Below are 17910 nucleotides of genomic sequence, written 5' to 3'. Positions count from 1 at the left end.
TCGTTACGAAAAAAAAACATTGTCAATTTTACCTAATGTCGAATTTATAATGATTATGTGAATGAAATCATTAAAGTAATTATTTTAAATTAAATTTCGGATTTTTGTTTATTTCGGTTTATTGAAAATGGCAGTGTTTGACGTATTTAATCCGTTACAAAATATTACCCCTCGATTTACAGAAGAGCAACTAAATGAAATTGTTGAATTTTTCGATACTAATGCGAAACCTCTACTTGTGATAAATGATGGAGAACCAATAAATGTAATAAGCATTGAACAAGTAATAGATTTTTTGAATCTGAAGAAGTATAGTATTGTTTCTTTTATGTCTATACATATATACAAAATAATATCCTTAGTACGAATTTCACTCTGAAATTAAATCCTATAACATGTGTTTTGTAATACTGCTTAAGTACATTAAGTAGAAAAAATCTATATAATATATAACAGTGTTACTAAATGGCACCTGTATTCCCTTTGAGTAATAATACTGTTACTAATTAGGATTGCTTATTGCAAAAAAGTTTGTTCCCATTGAGTCACACCGCGATTTGTAACACTGCTACACATCGGGAAGTAAATTCCGAAAAACTTCTCAATGAGAACAAACAAACACAAAAAAACTTAGTTGCAACAAATATTTTTCAAATCGAAGGTGATTCAACGGGAGAACAAGCAGGAATTAGCATTAAAGACAAAATGTTGTCTTTTATTTTTTCTTCGTTTATTTTTATTACAACATATTGATATTTGAAACCATAAGTACAATATTTGAAATATATATCATAATAAATAAATTGAATAGCCCATAGATACCTATGTCATAAAAGTAAACATTTTTATAGATTTCATAGAAGATCGTTTCATTACCCAACTTATGGCGAAATAATGACTGAGGCGGATAATCTCAAAGCAGGATACCTACGAATAGTGACCAAAGAACAGTTTATATATATGTTGAATAAATGGGTACTCGAAACTACATTGAAACATGAATTGACTCTAGCTTTCAAGGTAAGACTTCTGAAGTCATGTAGGTCCTAGTTTATAATTTATTATATTACTTACTATTTTTTATCAGCAAGTGACTACACTTAACTATTTCCAACAAGTCATATCAAGACATATCTTATTAAGACAGTTCAGTTTTTTTTTCTAGTTTTCTTGCAATCCGTCCGTGGTATTGATTACATAGCTGGAAATAAACTTATAATTGATACCTGGCAGGGAATTGTTATAGTACTATTTTAGTGAATTACTTGTATTGTGTAGCGTCTTATACCTATCTACAGTTTGTTAATTTACAAATTATGATATACAATATAATATCCAAGGTTAAAAATCAGTAAAGGTTTTTATATATTAATAAGTGGTTTTGATACACAGATTTTCGACACAGAGAAACGGGATTTCCTCGAAATAGAAGATATCCAAAGTATCGTTCAAGGTTATGGGGATATATACACTGACGAAGAAACAAGAGAAATGTTACGGGATGCCAATGTTAGGGGAGACGGAAATGTCTTCTACGAGGATTTCATCGAAAGTTTGTTTAGTGTTGCTCCTCAGATGAATAATGCTAAGGTAGTAAAATTTTCTTTTTTCCATTTTTTTCTCTTAATCCGTATTCAATACATACGAGTATCATTAACAAACAAAAGTCTACAATATAGTAAATCCTATTATTCTACTTCCTACTAACATTCTAATTTTTCATTATGTAGAAGACTACAATCTATAAATTTAAGTATTATATTATAGGTACTTAAGTACATAAATCATACTTGTTATACACGTATACAAATAATAAGAACCAAAATTTGCTTCTAAACTTTCTGATAAAAGGCAATTTTTCAGATTAATTACCTATATGAAGATCCAGATGAAGACCCATCAGTTCCACCCGAGCCTATTATAGAAGAGCCACCTGAAGAACCACCACCGCCGCCGCCTCCTCCTCCTCCTAAAAAAAAAGAAGCGAAAAAGAAAAATAAATAAACATCACTCAACACTACTTTCACAACTTTTTTATTATGCCTTATAATGTTGTTTTGTTTTCGTATAAGGTCATCGTAATGTTCGTTGTAAACATTGGTTCTTACATGTCAAAATGTTATTGTACCTACCTAAATTTTAAATTTACTAATACAATCGATTTTTTTAATGATTTTACGTATGTACTTATTTTTTTGTAGCTGAGTAATATAATTAGATCTTAATAGCTTACATAATACCAAGACTCCATTTTCGAACATAGATGTCAAAGGGAGGTACTTACCTATGTGATCGGAATGAGGATATGCTGATGAGCGGTTGGTTCTAAAATAAAGTTAGAGCTGGGCGTATCGCTCGCGTAGGCGCTTAGTTTGACAAAAAATTATCATTAGTACGAATTTCACCCTGAAATTAAATCCTTTAACATTTGTTTTGTACACATATATAAGAATATATGTAATGTTCTTAAATTTGTGGTTTTGTAATACCTCTTACATTCATACCTACATTAGTATAATGTGTAACAGTGTTATACTAAATTCAACCAATGTTAATCAGCGCATGCGGGGCCCTTTCTAATCTATGGTAATATTGCTGTCTAATCAGGATATTGTATTCCACTGCTGCTGTTTGACAAACTGCTGATTGCAAAAAAGGTTTGTTCCCATTGCGTCACACACATGAATTTAGTAAGTACTTCGATGGAGTACCTACTAACTCCATGTTCACACCCTCGGAACAATCATAGATATATGAACATTACATTGAAGTATTCTTATATCTGTGGATACAAACAATACGCTTTAGTTATTGTTCCTGCCTTCTGTCGTCGGATAATCTTGCATTCTATCTACATGGCTGTTTGATCTTAGATCCCTTTGCCTTTCCATATGAATTAAATGAAACAAAAAAGGTCTCTGGTCAGAATGGATGACATGTCATTCGGATCGTAAATTGATGCAAAATATTTGTAGTTTTGCGTTGGTTGACTGTGTTTTTGTTAAATATGTTCAAATAAGTATATTAATGTAGGCTTACTTGATTTACACAATTTTACCTACCATTTATTATTAATTTTATAACAAAACTGTTATTGTATATTTGGAGTCATGGATCTCGAAGATAATGCAATGGGTTTAACCCACGAACAAACAGACAAAATACTACAGTTCCAGGATTTAACGGGTATAGAAGACATGTCTATATGCAGAGACGTGTTACAGAGACATCAATGGGATTTGGAGGTAGGATATTTATTGTTTGGACTTGTGAATAAAGTACATATTACTTTAGGTCAGTATGTAATGTATTTTTGTCTTTCAGGTGGCTATACAAGAACAGTTAAATATCAGGGAAGGTCGACCGTCTGTATTCGCGACTGAGGCTCGGGCGCCCCCTGTAGTTCATGACCACATAGCACAGCAAGTGTTTACAGACGATGCCCCAGAAGGGCCAGGGGGCGTGAGAGGATTGTTTCGATATGTCGTCAATTTAGTAGTATCTATGTGCTACAGTACTATAACATCGATTTTAAATTTACTCCTGAGTTTTGTACGACATGATGATAGAAGATGTAAGTTTAATATAATGCTCAGTAATATTACTAAAAAGCCTCATTTATTACGTGCTTTTGAAACAAGGCACTAATTGGAAAAAAATGAGTAGCCTGAAATAATAAAGTTAAAAATTTCTGAAAATCTTTTTACATATTTAATCTCATGAGGCATAGTGTAGTGTTAGGGGAAGATTTTAAGCAAACTATAACTCACAAAGTAGGAACATGTGACAACCTCCATATGTGATATACCTATAATAAAATTATATTTGGCAGTGGTGACTGACCCTCTGGGCGATGTGATGGGATTCATCAACACATACACAGCACGCTACAATCCTCACCCTGTGTTCTACCAGGGCACATATGCTCAGGCCCTTAATGATGCCAAGAATGAGCTGCGATTCCTCATTGTGTACTTACATTCTGATGCAGCAGCAGAGACACAGAACTTCTGCAGGTGACTATCACTTTGTATTATACATAAATGAAAACTAACACAGAAACGTACAACATGATTGCAGACAAATAATTGTCCAATCTCTAATCAATTCAGAGAATTTATAGCATTTTAAGTTGTTGTTACATTGTGTCTTGGGTTCCCACTATTTTATATATATTTTTAGGACTACACTAGCTGACCCAGAAGTTATACAGTATATAAACACCCACGCGCTTTTCTGGGGGTGTTCTATAGACACCGCGGAGGGGTGGAGGGTAGCCCAGTCGGTTGGGGGAAGACGGTATCCCCTGCTGTGCGTGGTCTGTGTACGAGAGCACCGCATGACCGTGGTGGCACGCAGTGAGGGCTCCTGTTCTGCCTTGCAGCTGCTCCAGAGGCTGCGGAGAGTTGTCTCAGATAATGAGGCTCATTTGGCTGCAGCTAGGGCAGCGAGGTATGTATATGCATTGTAATTTTTAGCCATTTTTTTTATAATACTAAATATTTAAATTCAGTAAAAAAAGGTAAACACTATTTTTATTTAACCTTAGGAGGTTAAATAAAAATAGTCTACACTATCATCACACTACTTAAAGAACTTCTTAACTATTTAAGGATAATTTTAAAACATCAAAATAATCCTTACTAATAATATAAATGTGAAAACAAGTTAGTTTTTTACCTCTTCACACGTTTTCTACTGGACCAATTATTATAAAATTTGGTACATGGGTAGAAAATAACCTGGAAAACATACAACACACAGGATACTTTTTATCCCGAAACTTCCATGGGAGCGAAGCTAGTAGCTATATAAAAGAATTGACCAAGGTGAAACAAACCACGAAAGTATCCAGCAAATGCAAGAGGGATTTGAAGGAGGTTGATGAAACTGCTAGCCACATTTGCAGTGAAATCCAGGAACCTTGAGTGAAGGCACTATCTGTGCTGATGTGCTTCTTGAAGGAGCTGGATTGGCTCGACTAATTAATGAATTCTATATTGTGCAATAAATAGGAAATATTAATAAGTATAATTATAATGCAGATATCCCAATTCCTCCCACAGAAATGACCCAGTCTAGAGGCGTAACTGCCGTAGCGCCTATCGCTGATAGGCAATAATAGTTTCCCAAAGAGGGTAGACATCACACAGGTGGCCAGTTGTAAAATCTTAGCCAAATCTTTTTTACGCAAACCATGGGCTTTTGGGCGTCATTGCTGACGCGAAGTAGAGAGAGAGAAGAGGTCTAACTGCGAAAAACCAGTTCTCAAGAGAAGAAACGGAATTTGACATGAAGATTTTTCAAATTACGTTTTCTAAAATTACGTTTTTTGCCACAATCTTTTATTGTCGTAAGAAAGATCTTGTTGCATTCAATGCGTGACATTAAACTGTCCGTGCCGTAAATTCCCTCATTAGAAGCCAGGTTAGCATGACTCGATGGTGTCCCTGTGTGCACCATCAGGTCATGCTTATTATAATAATTAATTGTGATGGAATCTGAAGCGACATGGGAAATTTCAACTGTAAGACCAGTGGAAGGAGGTGAAATGTAATTTGCAAGATTACAGACCCCTGAACAGGTGAAAAATAAAAGCTTATAAAAATGGATGATGCTTTAACAGAGTGGAGCGGGAAGTGACGGCCAGGCTTCGCGCGGCGCAGGACGAGGCGTACGCGGAGTCCCTGGCCGCGGACCAGGAGAAGGAGCGCCGCCGCGCCGCCGACCGCGCCGCCAAGGAGGAGCGGGAGAACGAGGACCTGCGGCGGCGACAGCAGATCGAGCGGCAAAAACAGGAGGTACTTACGAGTATATTCAGTGAGGTTTATCTAACCACACATTGGCGTAACCATCACATTTTCATCAATAAAAAAGAATTAAAGTTTAATTACATGGATTTTGGTGGCCACAGTTTTCGGTTTAGTAAATTGTGACTATGTTATGTAATGTAAAACTCTACCTAATACTGTCTAATAAAATTCTTTATGTTGCATAATTAGGACAAATTATACGATACGATAACTTTTTTATTCACTATAAAATAAAAAAAAATTGACAAAATATGATGGTGTGTGTGGCCAGATAGGGCCTAAAGCCAAATTCGCATAACGATAACAAACAAGTGCACGAAAATGGTTTCGTCATACATTTGTGACATGACAAGCTTCGTCGTACAGTTGATGTATGCAATGTAAAATTTTACACTTACATTATGAATTTTTTTAAAACTATTTTAATGTGACTAGTATTGTAATGACAATTTGGTGGACATCAGATAAATATATTGTAATCAATAAAGATTGACGAAAATTGCTACATATTGTTTAGCTGGTGGAAGCGCGCGTGGCGATGGCGTCCAAGCTGCCTCCGGAGCCGGCGCCGGGCGCGGGCACGGTGGCGCTGCTCATCCGGCTGCCGGGCGGCGAGCGCCTCACTCGGCGGTTCACGCTGCTGCACACCACGCAGGTATCTAACGGATTACACCCACTTTTTAGCATAGATGATAAAAATTGAATATTTTTATTTGTGGATTGATTGTGTTCCTTGAAATGAGCTCCGTAAAAATGTCCCTCGGCTAAAAAAGGTACCTTTACCTAAAATGTTTTTGTCACTATAAAATGTCAGTATGTTCACTTGTTATAGCATGAAGCATTTATATCCCGATATCCCGTGTTTCGTTTCAGGATTTATACGACTTCGTGTTCAGTCACCCGCAGTCTCCCGAAGAATTCGAGATCACCACGAATTTCCCGAAGCGAGTAGTGACTCGCGGGCCCATCAACCTGAGTGAAGTGGGGCTCAAGGACCGCGACGTACTATTTGTCAATGACATGAACGCATAAACTTGCTTTCAATAATCTGTTGTTTTTATTCAACATAACGAGCAAACAAGTGACATATTAAATTGAATCATTTATGCACGAAAATAGTCTTTTTAGGTACATAAAAGATATAAATTATGGCATCTTGTTTCTCCGCTTCAACTCGCTCTTTTGACTTCAAGCTGATCTATTTCTAACACAAATTAATGAGTTGAAGATATCAACGATGAAACAAAGATCGGATCAGCTAACAATGGGGCTGTATTTTTTATAATATGTTCAGTTCATGAAACATAAAGTATATTTAGAGAAGGGAAAGGTTGTAGAAATAGATGGAATAATGTTAAAGTGCTCATTACAAATGTTTATGTGTAAATTTTTAGTCAAGTTTGATTGAAACGCTCCCATTATTTCATGCCACTGCCGACTTCGCATTTATGAGTACCAGGGTAGAGTATTCAGGTAATAATTAAACAATTCACATGTAGTAGTACTGTCTATAAGTATGAAAGTTCAGTAGTAAGCAATATGGCAAGTATGACATGGCCAAACTTGCTGATTCATTGGAATAATGTAAAAATTAACTTAGTTTAGATAATGCCGTTTACCTTGTCGTGGTAAACCAAACACGATGTGATTTTCAGCTATTTTCATTACCACGCACGAAAATTTTAAGTATTTTATTTTGGAGAACTCTACATTCAAATATATGATGGTACAAAATCTGAATTGCTATACACCAGTTTTTCAATATTCAAAACACTAATTTCTCATATAATTTGAATGGTGTCAATATAGGTATATAGGTGTCAATTTTGTTGCATTAATTTTGGAGTACATTTTCGAAATAACGTTTGTAAAACTATGTGAGAGACGGATGTTGAGCAAATTAACCTATATGAATATCTGTATAAATAATTAAATTCATATGTTGATCATATGATATCCTTATGATACTGAGAAATATCCCATTTTGTTATGTTAAGAGCTATGGTAATGGCTTTTCTTTCTCTCATTTTCTTATTGTGTAAAAAAGGTAGTTACATAAAAAACCAATTATATTTTAGAGTGAACCGCACCTTAAGTTATCCTGCATAAAACTATGCACCGGCCAATTTTGGAAAAGGGTGCTACTTTCGTACTTAAAGCTACCTAAATAAATATAAAGGAGTTATGGAATTAGTATGTCATTCTTCAGTTATTTTTTAAATTTTTCTTCCGACCACAAATGATTGCTCCTTTCTTTGCATAATTTGTTTATACGAAATTCCTGCTCATGACTTTATTATGCATTTATTTTATTGCCTAATAATATGTATTTTCTCGTTCACATATATTTGCAAATAACTCGCAATCAATATTATATTGTAAATTTTTCTTGTATAGATATGTATATGTAATTATGCATAATCCAAATTTGCCTATCTAAATCATATGTGTAAAACTCGGTGTACATTGTGAACTTTGTATATAGTGCTAATTGTACTAGTGATAGTGGTATAAAATTTTGTCATTTCCCTAACATAATCTAAAGTGTTACGTTTTTAAATGCCCAGAATTATATTTTTTGTATAAGGAGTGGCGTGTCGCCTATCATTTTAAAATTATCTTATTTTAACAGCTCTGAAATTGCGTTTTATTTTGAAGATAAACCTATGAAAAGGGCCGTGATGTATATTAGTAATTAATTTCGTAATAAGATATTATTTGCGCAAACAAAGACAAAATTCTATGCTTTCCCTATATATCGTAAGTTGTGATCAATATTTGTAAGTTAGCAAAACCCAAATTCATAAAAAACTTAAAACTCACTTTAAGCTAATATATGTTTTGTCTCTTTCTGTTAATGTCAAATATTATGAAGTGCGATAGTGACAAAACATGTTGTTTTATTTTTTTTATGAATAACTGGGAAAGTAATGTTATTTGTTTAGTTCACTGTAGGTGCAGATGGTTTGAAAATAATGTGCGTTTTCTTATTATTAATTTTATGCATTTTAAATTAGTTTTTGCTTGAGTCTGTTGAAGCTTTTTTTCGTTGTGATTATTTAAATTACTCTTGACGAGTATAGAGCAAATGTATCGAAAAAATACGATTGATTGTATAAAAAAGTATTACAAAATTATTATTATAATCTACATCTCAAAACCAAAGATGCAAATTATAATTTTCTGTGTTAGCTTCCACACCCACTTTCCCTTGCAATCTATTCGAAATTCCTAATACGTAAATAGAATTTTATTTCGCTGCCAATCTAGACTAAGCAATAATAATTCACGCCGACCATCGCTACTTACAATCCGGTCGTATTTTTTTAAATAGTCTGTAGTGAAATGGGTATTTTGTTTGAGTATTTGATTCGCAGACGAACTGTACATTATATTTTTTTGTTTTGTTGTAAAATAATAATGTTCCTTCCTTACAGTTTTTTTTTATTTCTAACAACTTATTAGCTTTGTTTCCCTTTTCCTAGTTTCCCTTCCTATTCTATTTTTCTAGTTTTGACTTCTTAGATAACTTTTATCTAGTCCTATAATCACTGGACGAAGGGCGATAGTAGGCATCCTGCTGCTAACTCAAATGATTTATACATACAATCATGACTTTAGATCTATTCAAAAACTTATGAAACAATATCACGAAGCTCACTATGGTAAGGTTCTGAATAAAAATATTCAAATTACATTAAAAGTATATCATTATGTTTAGACCTTATCTCTGCATAGAATAGCATCCCGGTTACGTACAACCGGCCGCCTGCCTAACGTCGACCTTCCTTGGAAATACTATTGTTGCCAATCAGCCTAGGCAGTGTCCCTTAGTCGCCTCGTACGTCATCCACATGGAGTGGCCCTATTCTTCGAAACCTGGAAAATAGACCCAAAAAGTAAATAATAGAATTTTTGTGTTTATCTATTTATTAAAAACCATAAGTCAACAACACACCAAAAGAGCTATAACAAAAACATTTCACCTGGAATGTAGGCACTTTTTATAATAACTTCAATATTTACAGCATTATTTAATCTATACGAATTTTAAATAATTGCTCTAATGTAAGTATCTGTATATGTTTTCGTAATATACGTAATCTTGAAAAAATAATCTACATTTGGTAGCAATTTAGAAAAATTGGTTATAACTTTACTGATATGTCGAGATACCGTGGTATTCGTCTGAAATTAAAATATAAATATATAAACCGTAGGTATTGGCTTTACAATACACACTTAAATCTATTTAATAAGTTTTCATGAAAAGTTTTTAGCCATAATTCAAAAATTTCGGTATTATTTTGAAATATTGCATGCATAAGTATAAACATTTCATACAGTTTTAAATTAATTCATACTCGGAAAAATAGATTGCGATTTTTTTACTTACAACAAAATAAACACAATACCTACCAAAAATAGATACTCTTTTTATTCTTTGTTAACTACATTTTATAAAATTGGACTTTTCTTGTGCAAATAGGTACCTACTTAGTTTTATTTAGGTTAAATTTGTTTTTTTTTTTTTTGTTAGGAGGTAAATTGAATCGTTATAATAGTTTCGACATATAGTTGTAATATATGGATCTATTCTATAAGTATAATTTATTAAAAAAACAACAACATGTTTATTTACAGTAGATAAGTAGAATCGGATGGATTTCTAGTCTCGAAAAAGACAAAAGTTAAATATGTAATATATGTTCTAATTTATTTACCTATTTCAATATTTATAAATTTAAACTCCATTTGTTGTCTTTATTTCATTCCGAATCACAACATTTGGATAATTTGAAATTTTATTGTTACATTACTATCATGTTATCACACTTTTATAAAGACTATAATGACGGTAACCTATTTATTTAATTATAGAAATTTAATTTCTAATGTCTTGGTGCTTCTAAATTTGGCCGTAGTTCTTATTAGCTACTTACATTGGAAGGTGAGTACGTACCTACAAAAAATGTTTTTTGATCTGTTTACGTGGGATATTTTTTCTCCATTCTCCTTCATAATTATGTATTCTTTACTTATTAATGACACGTAGAAATTCTAACCCAGCACATAGGTACTATTACGAAGACTAAATCTCACTCTTAGGACTTCTACTCCCTCCCTATAATATTTACCCTAACTCTTTTCTTGGCAGATTTCAACTCCAAATTTTTACATAGATCAACAAAAAAGAATAAAATATTTTTTCAGTAAGTTTTTTCATAAGTATATTATCAGAAGAAACAAAAACATGAACGGAACGACTGCACGCTAAGAAATACATCTATGTACAAAAAACAATATACTGGTTACTGCAAAACTAATGGCAGCAATAATTAAAAATAAATACAGTTCTAAATAAAAACGTAGATGGTATTGTATAGATACGTATTTTAAAACATTGTAACATTATTTTTATGAACAGAGAGAACGCGACCGGCGCCTTTTCGTAAAAATCTCATGCTGATTGAAGCATCTGGGGGACCTACAGTAAATTTATACATAAGTAATTATTGCCCGCAACTCCACCCACGACTATGCCTCTGCTCTTCATCTATCAAACTATCTCCATTCCAAAAATCACCACAATTACATTGATGGCGTATTAAGAACAAACACACTTTCACATTATAATGTCGAATTGTAGTATGGATTCCAGTTAAAAAAACAAAAACTTTATAAGTTTAAAGCTTGCAGCCGCCGTATTTCATAACAGTATCTTTCTATACAGTATATTACATTTTTTACAAGTTATCCCATAAAAGCGTGCATGCAGTTTTCGCTCATATCCAAATTCTTGAGTAAGTTTAGGCCGGCGTGCGTGAACTCTGTAGGCCCGCAGAGGCAGGCGAAGTGGCTGCATTGCATCTCCTCTGCTCTGCACATGACACTGTCTCTCTCTAGCAGCCCAGAGAGGAGCTCTTCAGTGATGCGACCGCGGGGGCCTGGCCAGCTGGAACCCGCGTCCGATAATATGTGTGTGACTGTCAATCTGTAGAAAAAATACATTATGTGTGACGACGTTTCACGAAAATAGGTATCTTATGGAGATTTGTCGCTTAAAACGTTTCACTTGCTTATTTTAAATATAGATGTGCATGATATGTCGTAAGCTTCTTATTGCTTTGATGGCTATTATGCGCATATCGCATGGAATATCACAATAATATAGGTACAATAAAATCACATATAGGATCTATTTGGGATGATTCATGATTCATGTTCGTCTCTCGTCGCATATTTTACCTTTTAATTAACCTGATGTTTAAATATTTTAGGGATAAGTAAAAAAAAAAACAAAAAAAAATAATTACTTCATCACTCAGAAAATAAATATTTTAAAATATTACCTTATATCTTCATTTGCTATATCTTCTAAAATATTTTGAAACAAAATGTCATTTTCTGTTTTGTTGAAGAATAATAGATGCACTCGTTCACTGTAACAATTATTAATTAATTACGAATCCATGTATAAATTAAGAACCAATATTGGAACTCCATTAAAGTCAATTTAGTTCAATTACACGACTGTACAAGCAAGGTCGGATCAGACCAATCAATAAATATCTTATATAGTTCAGGCTTTATTGAAGTTAGTATTTTGTTTCTAGTATTTAACAATATATAAATTTTGCTAAACTGACTAACACTAATAAAAACTACAGAGGTTTATCTACAGCGGTGCTTCTCAAAGTTATATGGACTACGACACATCTTATTTGAGATGATATTTTATTTTATTTTATTTATCTATTTAATGCAAGTCCCCAAACTTGGAACCCATTCTCTAGCCTGTCTTAGAGAAAAGGAGGCATAAAGTTCGTAAATCTAGGGCATCTGAGATTTACGAACTTTATGCCTCCTTTTCTCTGACGAGTTCCAAAATTATTTAAGAAATATGAAAATAAACGAAATTGAACTATGACCAATGCGAATAAATGGACATTTCAAATATTCAACTAAGTTTTGTTCGTGGCCCATTTGAAGTTCGCTCACAGCCCGCCAGTGGGACGCGACCCATATTTTGGGAAACTCTGTCTACAGTGTATAATGATGAATGAATTTATTAGCTCATTGCTCTATGCCTGCAAGATACTGATCAAAATGGTAGTAGTAGTAGACAGTATTGTACACACCAAGGATAAATGAAACCTTACCATCTGGGATTGGACCTAAGCAGCATGAACTTTAGTAGACCTAACATGGGAGTAATTCCAGTGCCGGCAGCTAGTAAATAGATCGTCTTCACGGACTTGAGCTGAAAAAGGGTTAATATAAAAAAATCTAAGTATTTTAGTAAATATAGGAAATTCGATAGGATGATTCACTGATCGACATAAAAAAAACAATCTACGAAAAGTCAACAAGACGATCGAAGGACTGAAGTATTTAGAACCGTTCTATTTTAAATTCAAACTGCCTGTTACTGTGTCCGGTAGAAGGTATACAACAATAGCCCGTTGGCGATTAGTTCCTAGTTCTTAATTTTCCACGCGTCGAATTTTGTAAATCATCATTGGGACGAATTCTTTTTATTTATAAAATAATTTTACCAAGAAAACAGGCTGTTTAAGAAGTGGTACTAACCTTTAGCAGCTGGAAGTTACCGTAAGGTCCCGACAACGTGACAGTGTCTCCTTCTCTGAGGTCAGAGAGGTGCGGCGTGAGGGCGCCGTTGGCGTACCGCTTCACTGCCAGTCGAAGTGGGGACTGCCCCTCAATTGGGGGACTCCAGCCTTCTCCCACTGGCGTGTATGAACGGACGCACTCTGATCCTAAAATCGTAAACGATATCTGGTCAACAGGTGTCTACTTACTTAAAATTAAATTCAATATTAGTGTTATTTAATATTTCGACTATATAAGAACTACATAGCTACAGATATATATAAGTCCGTATACAGGTCAATCTTAGGTTTTTTCAGAAAATCTTAGGGTTTACCGGTATGGGCTGGTAAATGTAAGGATTTTTAAATAATTGACGATTTTTTCGGGCTTTTGCCATTGGAATTTAGTATATGCTAGGTTTTGCTACTGACGACTGGTAAATGTTGGTTTCAATAAAACAATGATTAATTCTTATTAATCATTTATTTTTCAGTCAAGGTCAGTCAATGAAAAAGGTTCATGATATTTCCCCTTTAATATATAATGTACCTAGTAAAGTTTAACATTCTTTATTTAACTTAGGTTGATAAAAGTGCATCACTTATTGACACTTATTGACGTCAAAAAATTACTTTACAACTAAATCTACTGTCGACTTCTAAAGCGCAGGTGAAGAAGTGGTGCAACAAACTTTACCGCAGCCTTTCCTTCAGAGACGTCGATTAAGCAATGTAGGTCTTATATGGTTAGAATAGAGACCCTATCAACTAAAGAATCTTATTCCTTCATATAGTCAGATAGTTATGTAACGGTAACATTTGTTATCATGAAGTGATATAAACTGTATTTGTTACTTTTGCCAATTCATAAATCAAGGCAGTTGACTTTAATTCATAATAATAAAAAAGTTATCCATTAAAAAAATAATTGGTGTAGTGTAGACACAGCTGTATTTAATTAATTGACCTAATTTTACTAAGTGGAGCGGATGAGGTAGGGTTAAAATCATTTTTAATTCCATAAATGGATATTCGCTGCGCTTCTTAAATTTGAGTAGTCATCTTAGGGATGCCGAAATAGTACTAATATAACACGATTAAATGATAATTATCTCTTTACTTAACTTTTTAATGGGATATTTGTTTTATTTTTACAAACCATCAAAACATCCTTATCTGGTCGAAAAAGGCTAGAGACAGCGTAAGGAGAAAGATGAAGGAGGCCTATATCCGGAGAGCTGCAATGATGAATGATGTAACATCCTTACAAAGTTAAACCTACATTATAGGTACTCTACAACTTATGCACTATGGATACCATATCACTATGGGCTCATAACACGGCTGCACTGAAAATAGGACAGTGAAGTGACCAGATCCACTTCCACTACTAAATAGGATTTCTATTACACACCTGAGATCCGTTTGTGCACCCTGACGTGGTGTCCCAAAGGCACGATCACGGGTCCGGAGCGCGGTTGTAGCGAAAGCAGGACAGTGTCGTGGGTCACCGACCCCACGTCCACCACTCTGCACGACAGTGTCCGCGGGGAAGACACACGCGTCGCGGCGCCAGCTGATATCTCGCAGGATTTCCACACACTCACCTCTGCTTTCTGGGCGATTATCTGGAAATATTAATTAGTGTTTTCAACTGGGAATGCATAAAGCGTGGAAAATAAACTGTAGCTGGTTGCTGTTAGCTGGTAGCTAGCTGCTGGTTTGGCAGAACGACTATTAGATCGACAACGACGATACGATTCCACTGTTTCAGATGTTCCGATAACCCTAATGAGTTTTGTTTATGAATACATCCGCAACCACAGGAGTAGAGAATTCCCTACTCCTGTGCTGCGACTATATCTATATCAAATATTGTATTCTGTCATGAGAGTATTATTAGTAATAATAATTTATTACACATATCGGTCGATGTAAGGCTAGTAATATAGAATAATGTCAACTTACATCTATTTTCCCGCTCTCCGCGTACACTTTTAGCTGTAATGGCTCTTGTAACCTCGCCTCGGGAACTACCTTGAGTGTTCTCAACCATCCATTCGTGGCCACTTCCACTAACAAGATTCCCTCAGTAAGTCTAGCGCAACCGCCAGGGTTCGCCAGCGGACCCGTGTACACGGATATCGTCAGTTTTCTTGACGTCTGAATCCAATCATATCGTAACGGCGGAACTTCTGGTTTTTCTATTGATTTCACAGGACTCGATGCAGCTCTCCTGCTTATCGATACTGGTAAATCGCTCGATTGTATCAGACTCTGCATTATTTTACTAGGCGGACTACCCTTCACGTTTTCGTCGCTTTTTGAAGTTATTTTCTTTCTAACTGGCGTGATACAATTTGCTAAATTTTCCATGGATTTTCTAACTAACTCTTGGGCTTTGGATGGTTCTCTTAGACGGTCGGATTTTATTGAAGGGCTGGAGGATTCGAAGAGTTCTTCGGCACTAGGCAGGTCGACTCTAAGGGGTCCCACTAAACATTTCGCTAAAAGGGAATCATAATTAACCCATGGGTGAACTTTGTCGAATAGCTGTGTTGCATCGATACCGGCACCGCGCATCAGTTCTTCAGGACCTGCGATGAAATAAAGAACAGTAATAGCAGCTCCACAGTAATGAAATGTTATTTATAACTTCATGTTCCAATTTTAAGTTCTTACCTCCAGGATGGTATGGAAGATAGTGTGTGATATTATATACGCGACCCCGAATGGCTAACCATGCGTCTTCTGCAAAAAAGACACTTAGCTGTATTGAAGTTGACGGTTATGAACAAAGTTACATTTCATATTCATATTATTTATTCGTCAACCAAGTGTTACATCTCAATGTCGAACTTCTGCTTGAGAATAACGTGTAAAACTTATGTAAACTTGACTTGAAAAGTCAGATTGTATGAAATATTTTGAGCCTGTTTCATCACTTTCTGATAAAATATCATATTGTAATCTGACAGATAAACTAACCACTATATAGATTTGCCTTATATTATTCGTCAGTTGGTGCTACTAACAGTTGTGAAACACAATTTTAAACGGTATATGTTCGCTATCGAATATTATATCAGTAAGCGGTGGAGCAGGCCATTAGTAGATAAGCCAAGGTTCGATAGAAATCAATTCTCATTACGGCGTTATCCGAGTTTATATTTAGTAAGTATAGTATATATTATGTATCATGATCACTTACACGATAAATTAAGAAAACCATGTTGTAGCACGGCCTGAGAGCTTAAACAATAAATTGCTATAGACTATTTAATTTTAATTTAAATTTGAAATAAATATGGAAGGCACGAGTCATAGCGGAGGCCGATTAAAGAATAAATAAAATTAACTCTGGCTGTTTAGAAACTCACATGACCGCAGCGTTTATTTTTTTATTCATGTTTTTTTTTCTTAGCTAACCAATAAATCCTATTTTTTAAATTAAATTTATACAATATTATAAAACTCTATACCTACATTAAGTTTTACGCGATTGCGTCTGTGGGATATGGGTGAGAGTTTGCATCTGAACATAAAATGAAAATGGGTATATTTAGAAAATAATATACAAACTTGGCGTATTGTGCGAAGCGAGTTCCGCCGGCGAAACGGGTCGCACACGGCCGCCCACGCCCGTCAGATCTCTTCCGGAGTTCCCTAATCGGATCCAGTCCATGAGACTGTGCCCCGGCTGCAGCGCGCATTTGTTCCGAGGATTCCCTGTAACAATAATGATCGTATTAGTATTTGAAAGACAAGTCAAAGCATTTATTTAGAAATTAGACCTTCACTGGCACTTTTTCAAGTCAAATTTCATATTTAGTATTTTTTCAAAAGCTACAAACGACAGTAACGCATTTCATAATGCATAAGTACCTACATACCTAATAGTAAAGTGGACTCATGGTGCATGACTGAGACACTAAGGAACAGAAAACGTCCAATAGAAAGACCACGATGGAAAGAAAACAACAAAAAAGTACAGGAGCAATTGGATCTTATCTGCCTGGAACAGGAAAAAATGGCGGGAACGGAACTTGAGCAAAACCAATAAGAAATATTTTTGGTGTTGTACTCCAAATACTGTCAAAACATTTTTGGGAAATTGTGTCGCTTGTGAATAAATTAGTTACAAAAAAGAAACAGAATATTTTAGATAAAGTATTCATTATGTATGCCGAATTTAATAGGGTAAATGCATATTTGATTCTGTTCTGGCTTTGTGATGTTGCTGTGGTGACGGTCATGTGGTCGACCGCAGATACCGTGGGTCCGTGTACGGACAGTCAACAGCACATCAAGCTATCCAAAATTATTGCTTATTTGCCGCTATTGCCATTACATAGAGATATATGCAGAGTAATTTTAGTTGCGGTTGACTGCACTGTACAGAGCAAGTTATACATATACTGCATGATGGTCTGAAAATCATTGACCATAAAATGGTTGGTTATTGGGAAAGGAAGGCCTGAAAA

At 34.8% G+C, this 17910-nt stretch overlaps 3 protein-coding genes across 5 annotated transcripts in view; 2 read left to right on the top strand and 1 right to left on the bottom strand.

Moving 5' to 3' along the window:
• The first annotated feature begins 16 nt into the window (after positions 1–16).
• On the top strand, positions 17–2173 carry LOC128675311 (uncharacterized). The gene is made up of 4 exons (XM_053754629.2): positions 17–309; positions 852–1020; positions 1393–1590; positions 1864–2173. The coding sequence occupies exons 1-4, from the start codon at positions 128–130 to the stop codon at positions 2002–2004; spliced, it is 690 nt and encodes a 229-aa protein (XP_053610604.1). The 5' UTR covers positions 17–127; the 3' UTR covers positions 2005–2173.
• Positions 2174–2908: 735 nt separating this feature from the next.
• Positions 2909–9247, top strand: Faf2 (Fas-associated factor 2). Its single transcript, XM_053754281.2, has 7 exons — positions 2909–3245; positions 3325–3574; positions 3833–4016; positions 4183–4452; positions 5627–5801; positions 6331–6468; positions 6687–9247. The coding sequence occupies exons 1-7, from the start codon at positions 3111–3113 to the stop codon at positions 6843–6845; spliced, it is 1311 nt and encodes a 436-aa protein (XP_053610256.1). The 5' UTR covers positions 2909–3110; the 3' UTR covers positions 6846–9247.
• Positions 9248–9727: 480 nt separating this feature from the next.
• The window catches only part of LOC128675121 (uncharacterized protein), a 56381-nt gene continuing 48198 nt past the window's right edge, over positions 9728–17910 (bottom strand). For all 3 annotated transcript variants that reach the window (XM_053754277.1, XM_053754278.2, XM_053754279.1), the window contains 8 exons: positions 17009–17155; positions 16109–16177; positions 15395–16023; positions 14841–15054; positions 13407–13594; positions 12977–13077; positions 12167–12256; positions 9728–11808 (listed from right to left, as the gene is read on the bottom strand). In XM_053754277.1, the coding sequence (XP_053610252.1) occupies positions 11568–11808; positions 12167–12256; positions 12977–13077; positions 13407–13594; positions 14841–15054; positions 15395–16023; positions 16109–16177; positions 17009–17155 (1679 nt within the window). In that variant the 3' untranslated portion in view covers positions 9728–11567. The remainder of the gene's footprint in view (positions 11809–12166; positions 12257–12976; positions 13078–13406; positions 13595–14840; positions 15055–15394; positions 16024–16108; positions 16178–17008; positions 17156–17910) is intronic.

Source organism: Plodia interpunctella, chromosome 14 (genome assembly GCF_027563975.2).
Source record: "Plodia interpunctella isolate USDA-ARS_2022_Savannah chromosome 14, ilPloInte3.2, whole genome shotgun sequence".
In the NCBI taxonomy this organism is placed as follows: domain Eukaryota; kingdom Metazoa; phylum Arthropoda; class Insecta; order Lepidoptera; family Pyralidae; genus Plodia; species Plodia interpunctella.
This window is presented reverse-complemented; position numbering and strand designations above follow the sequence as displayed.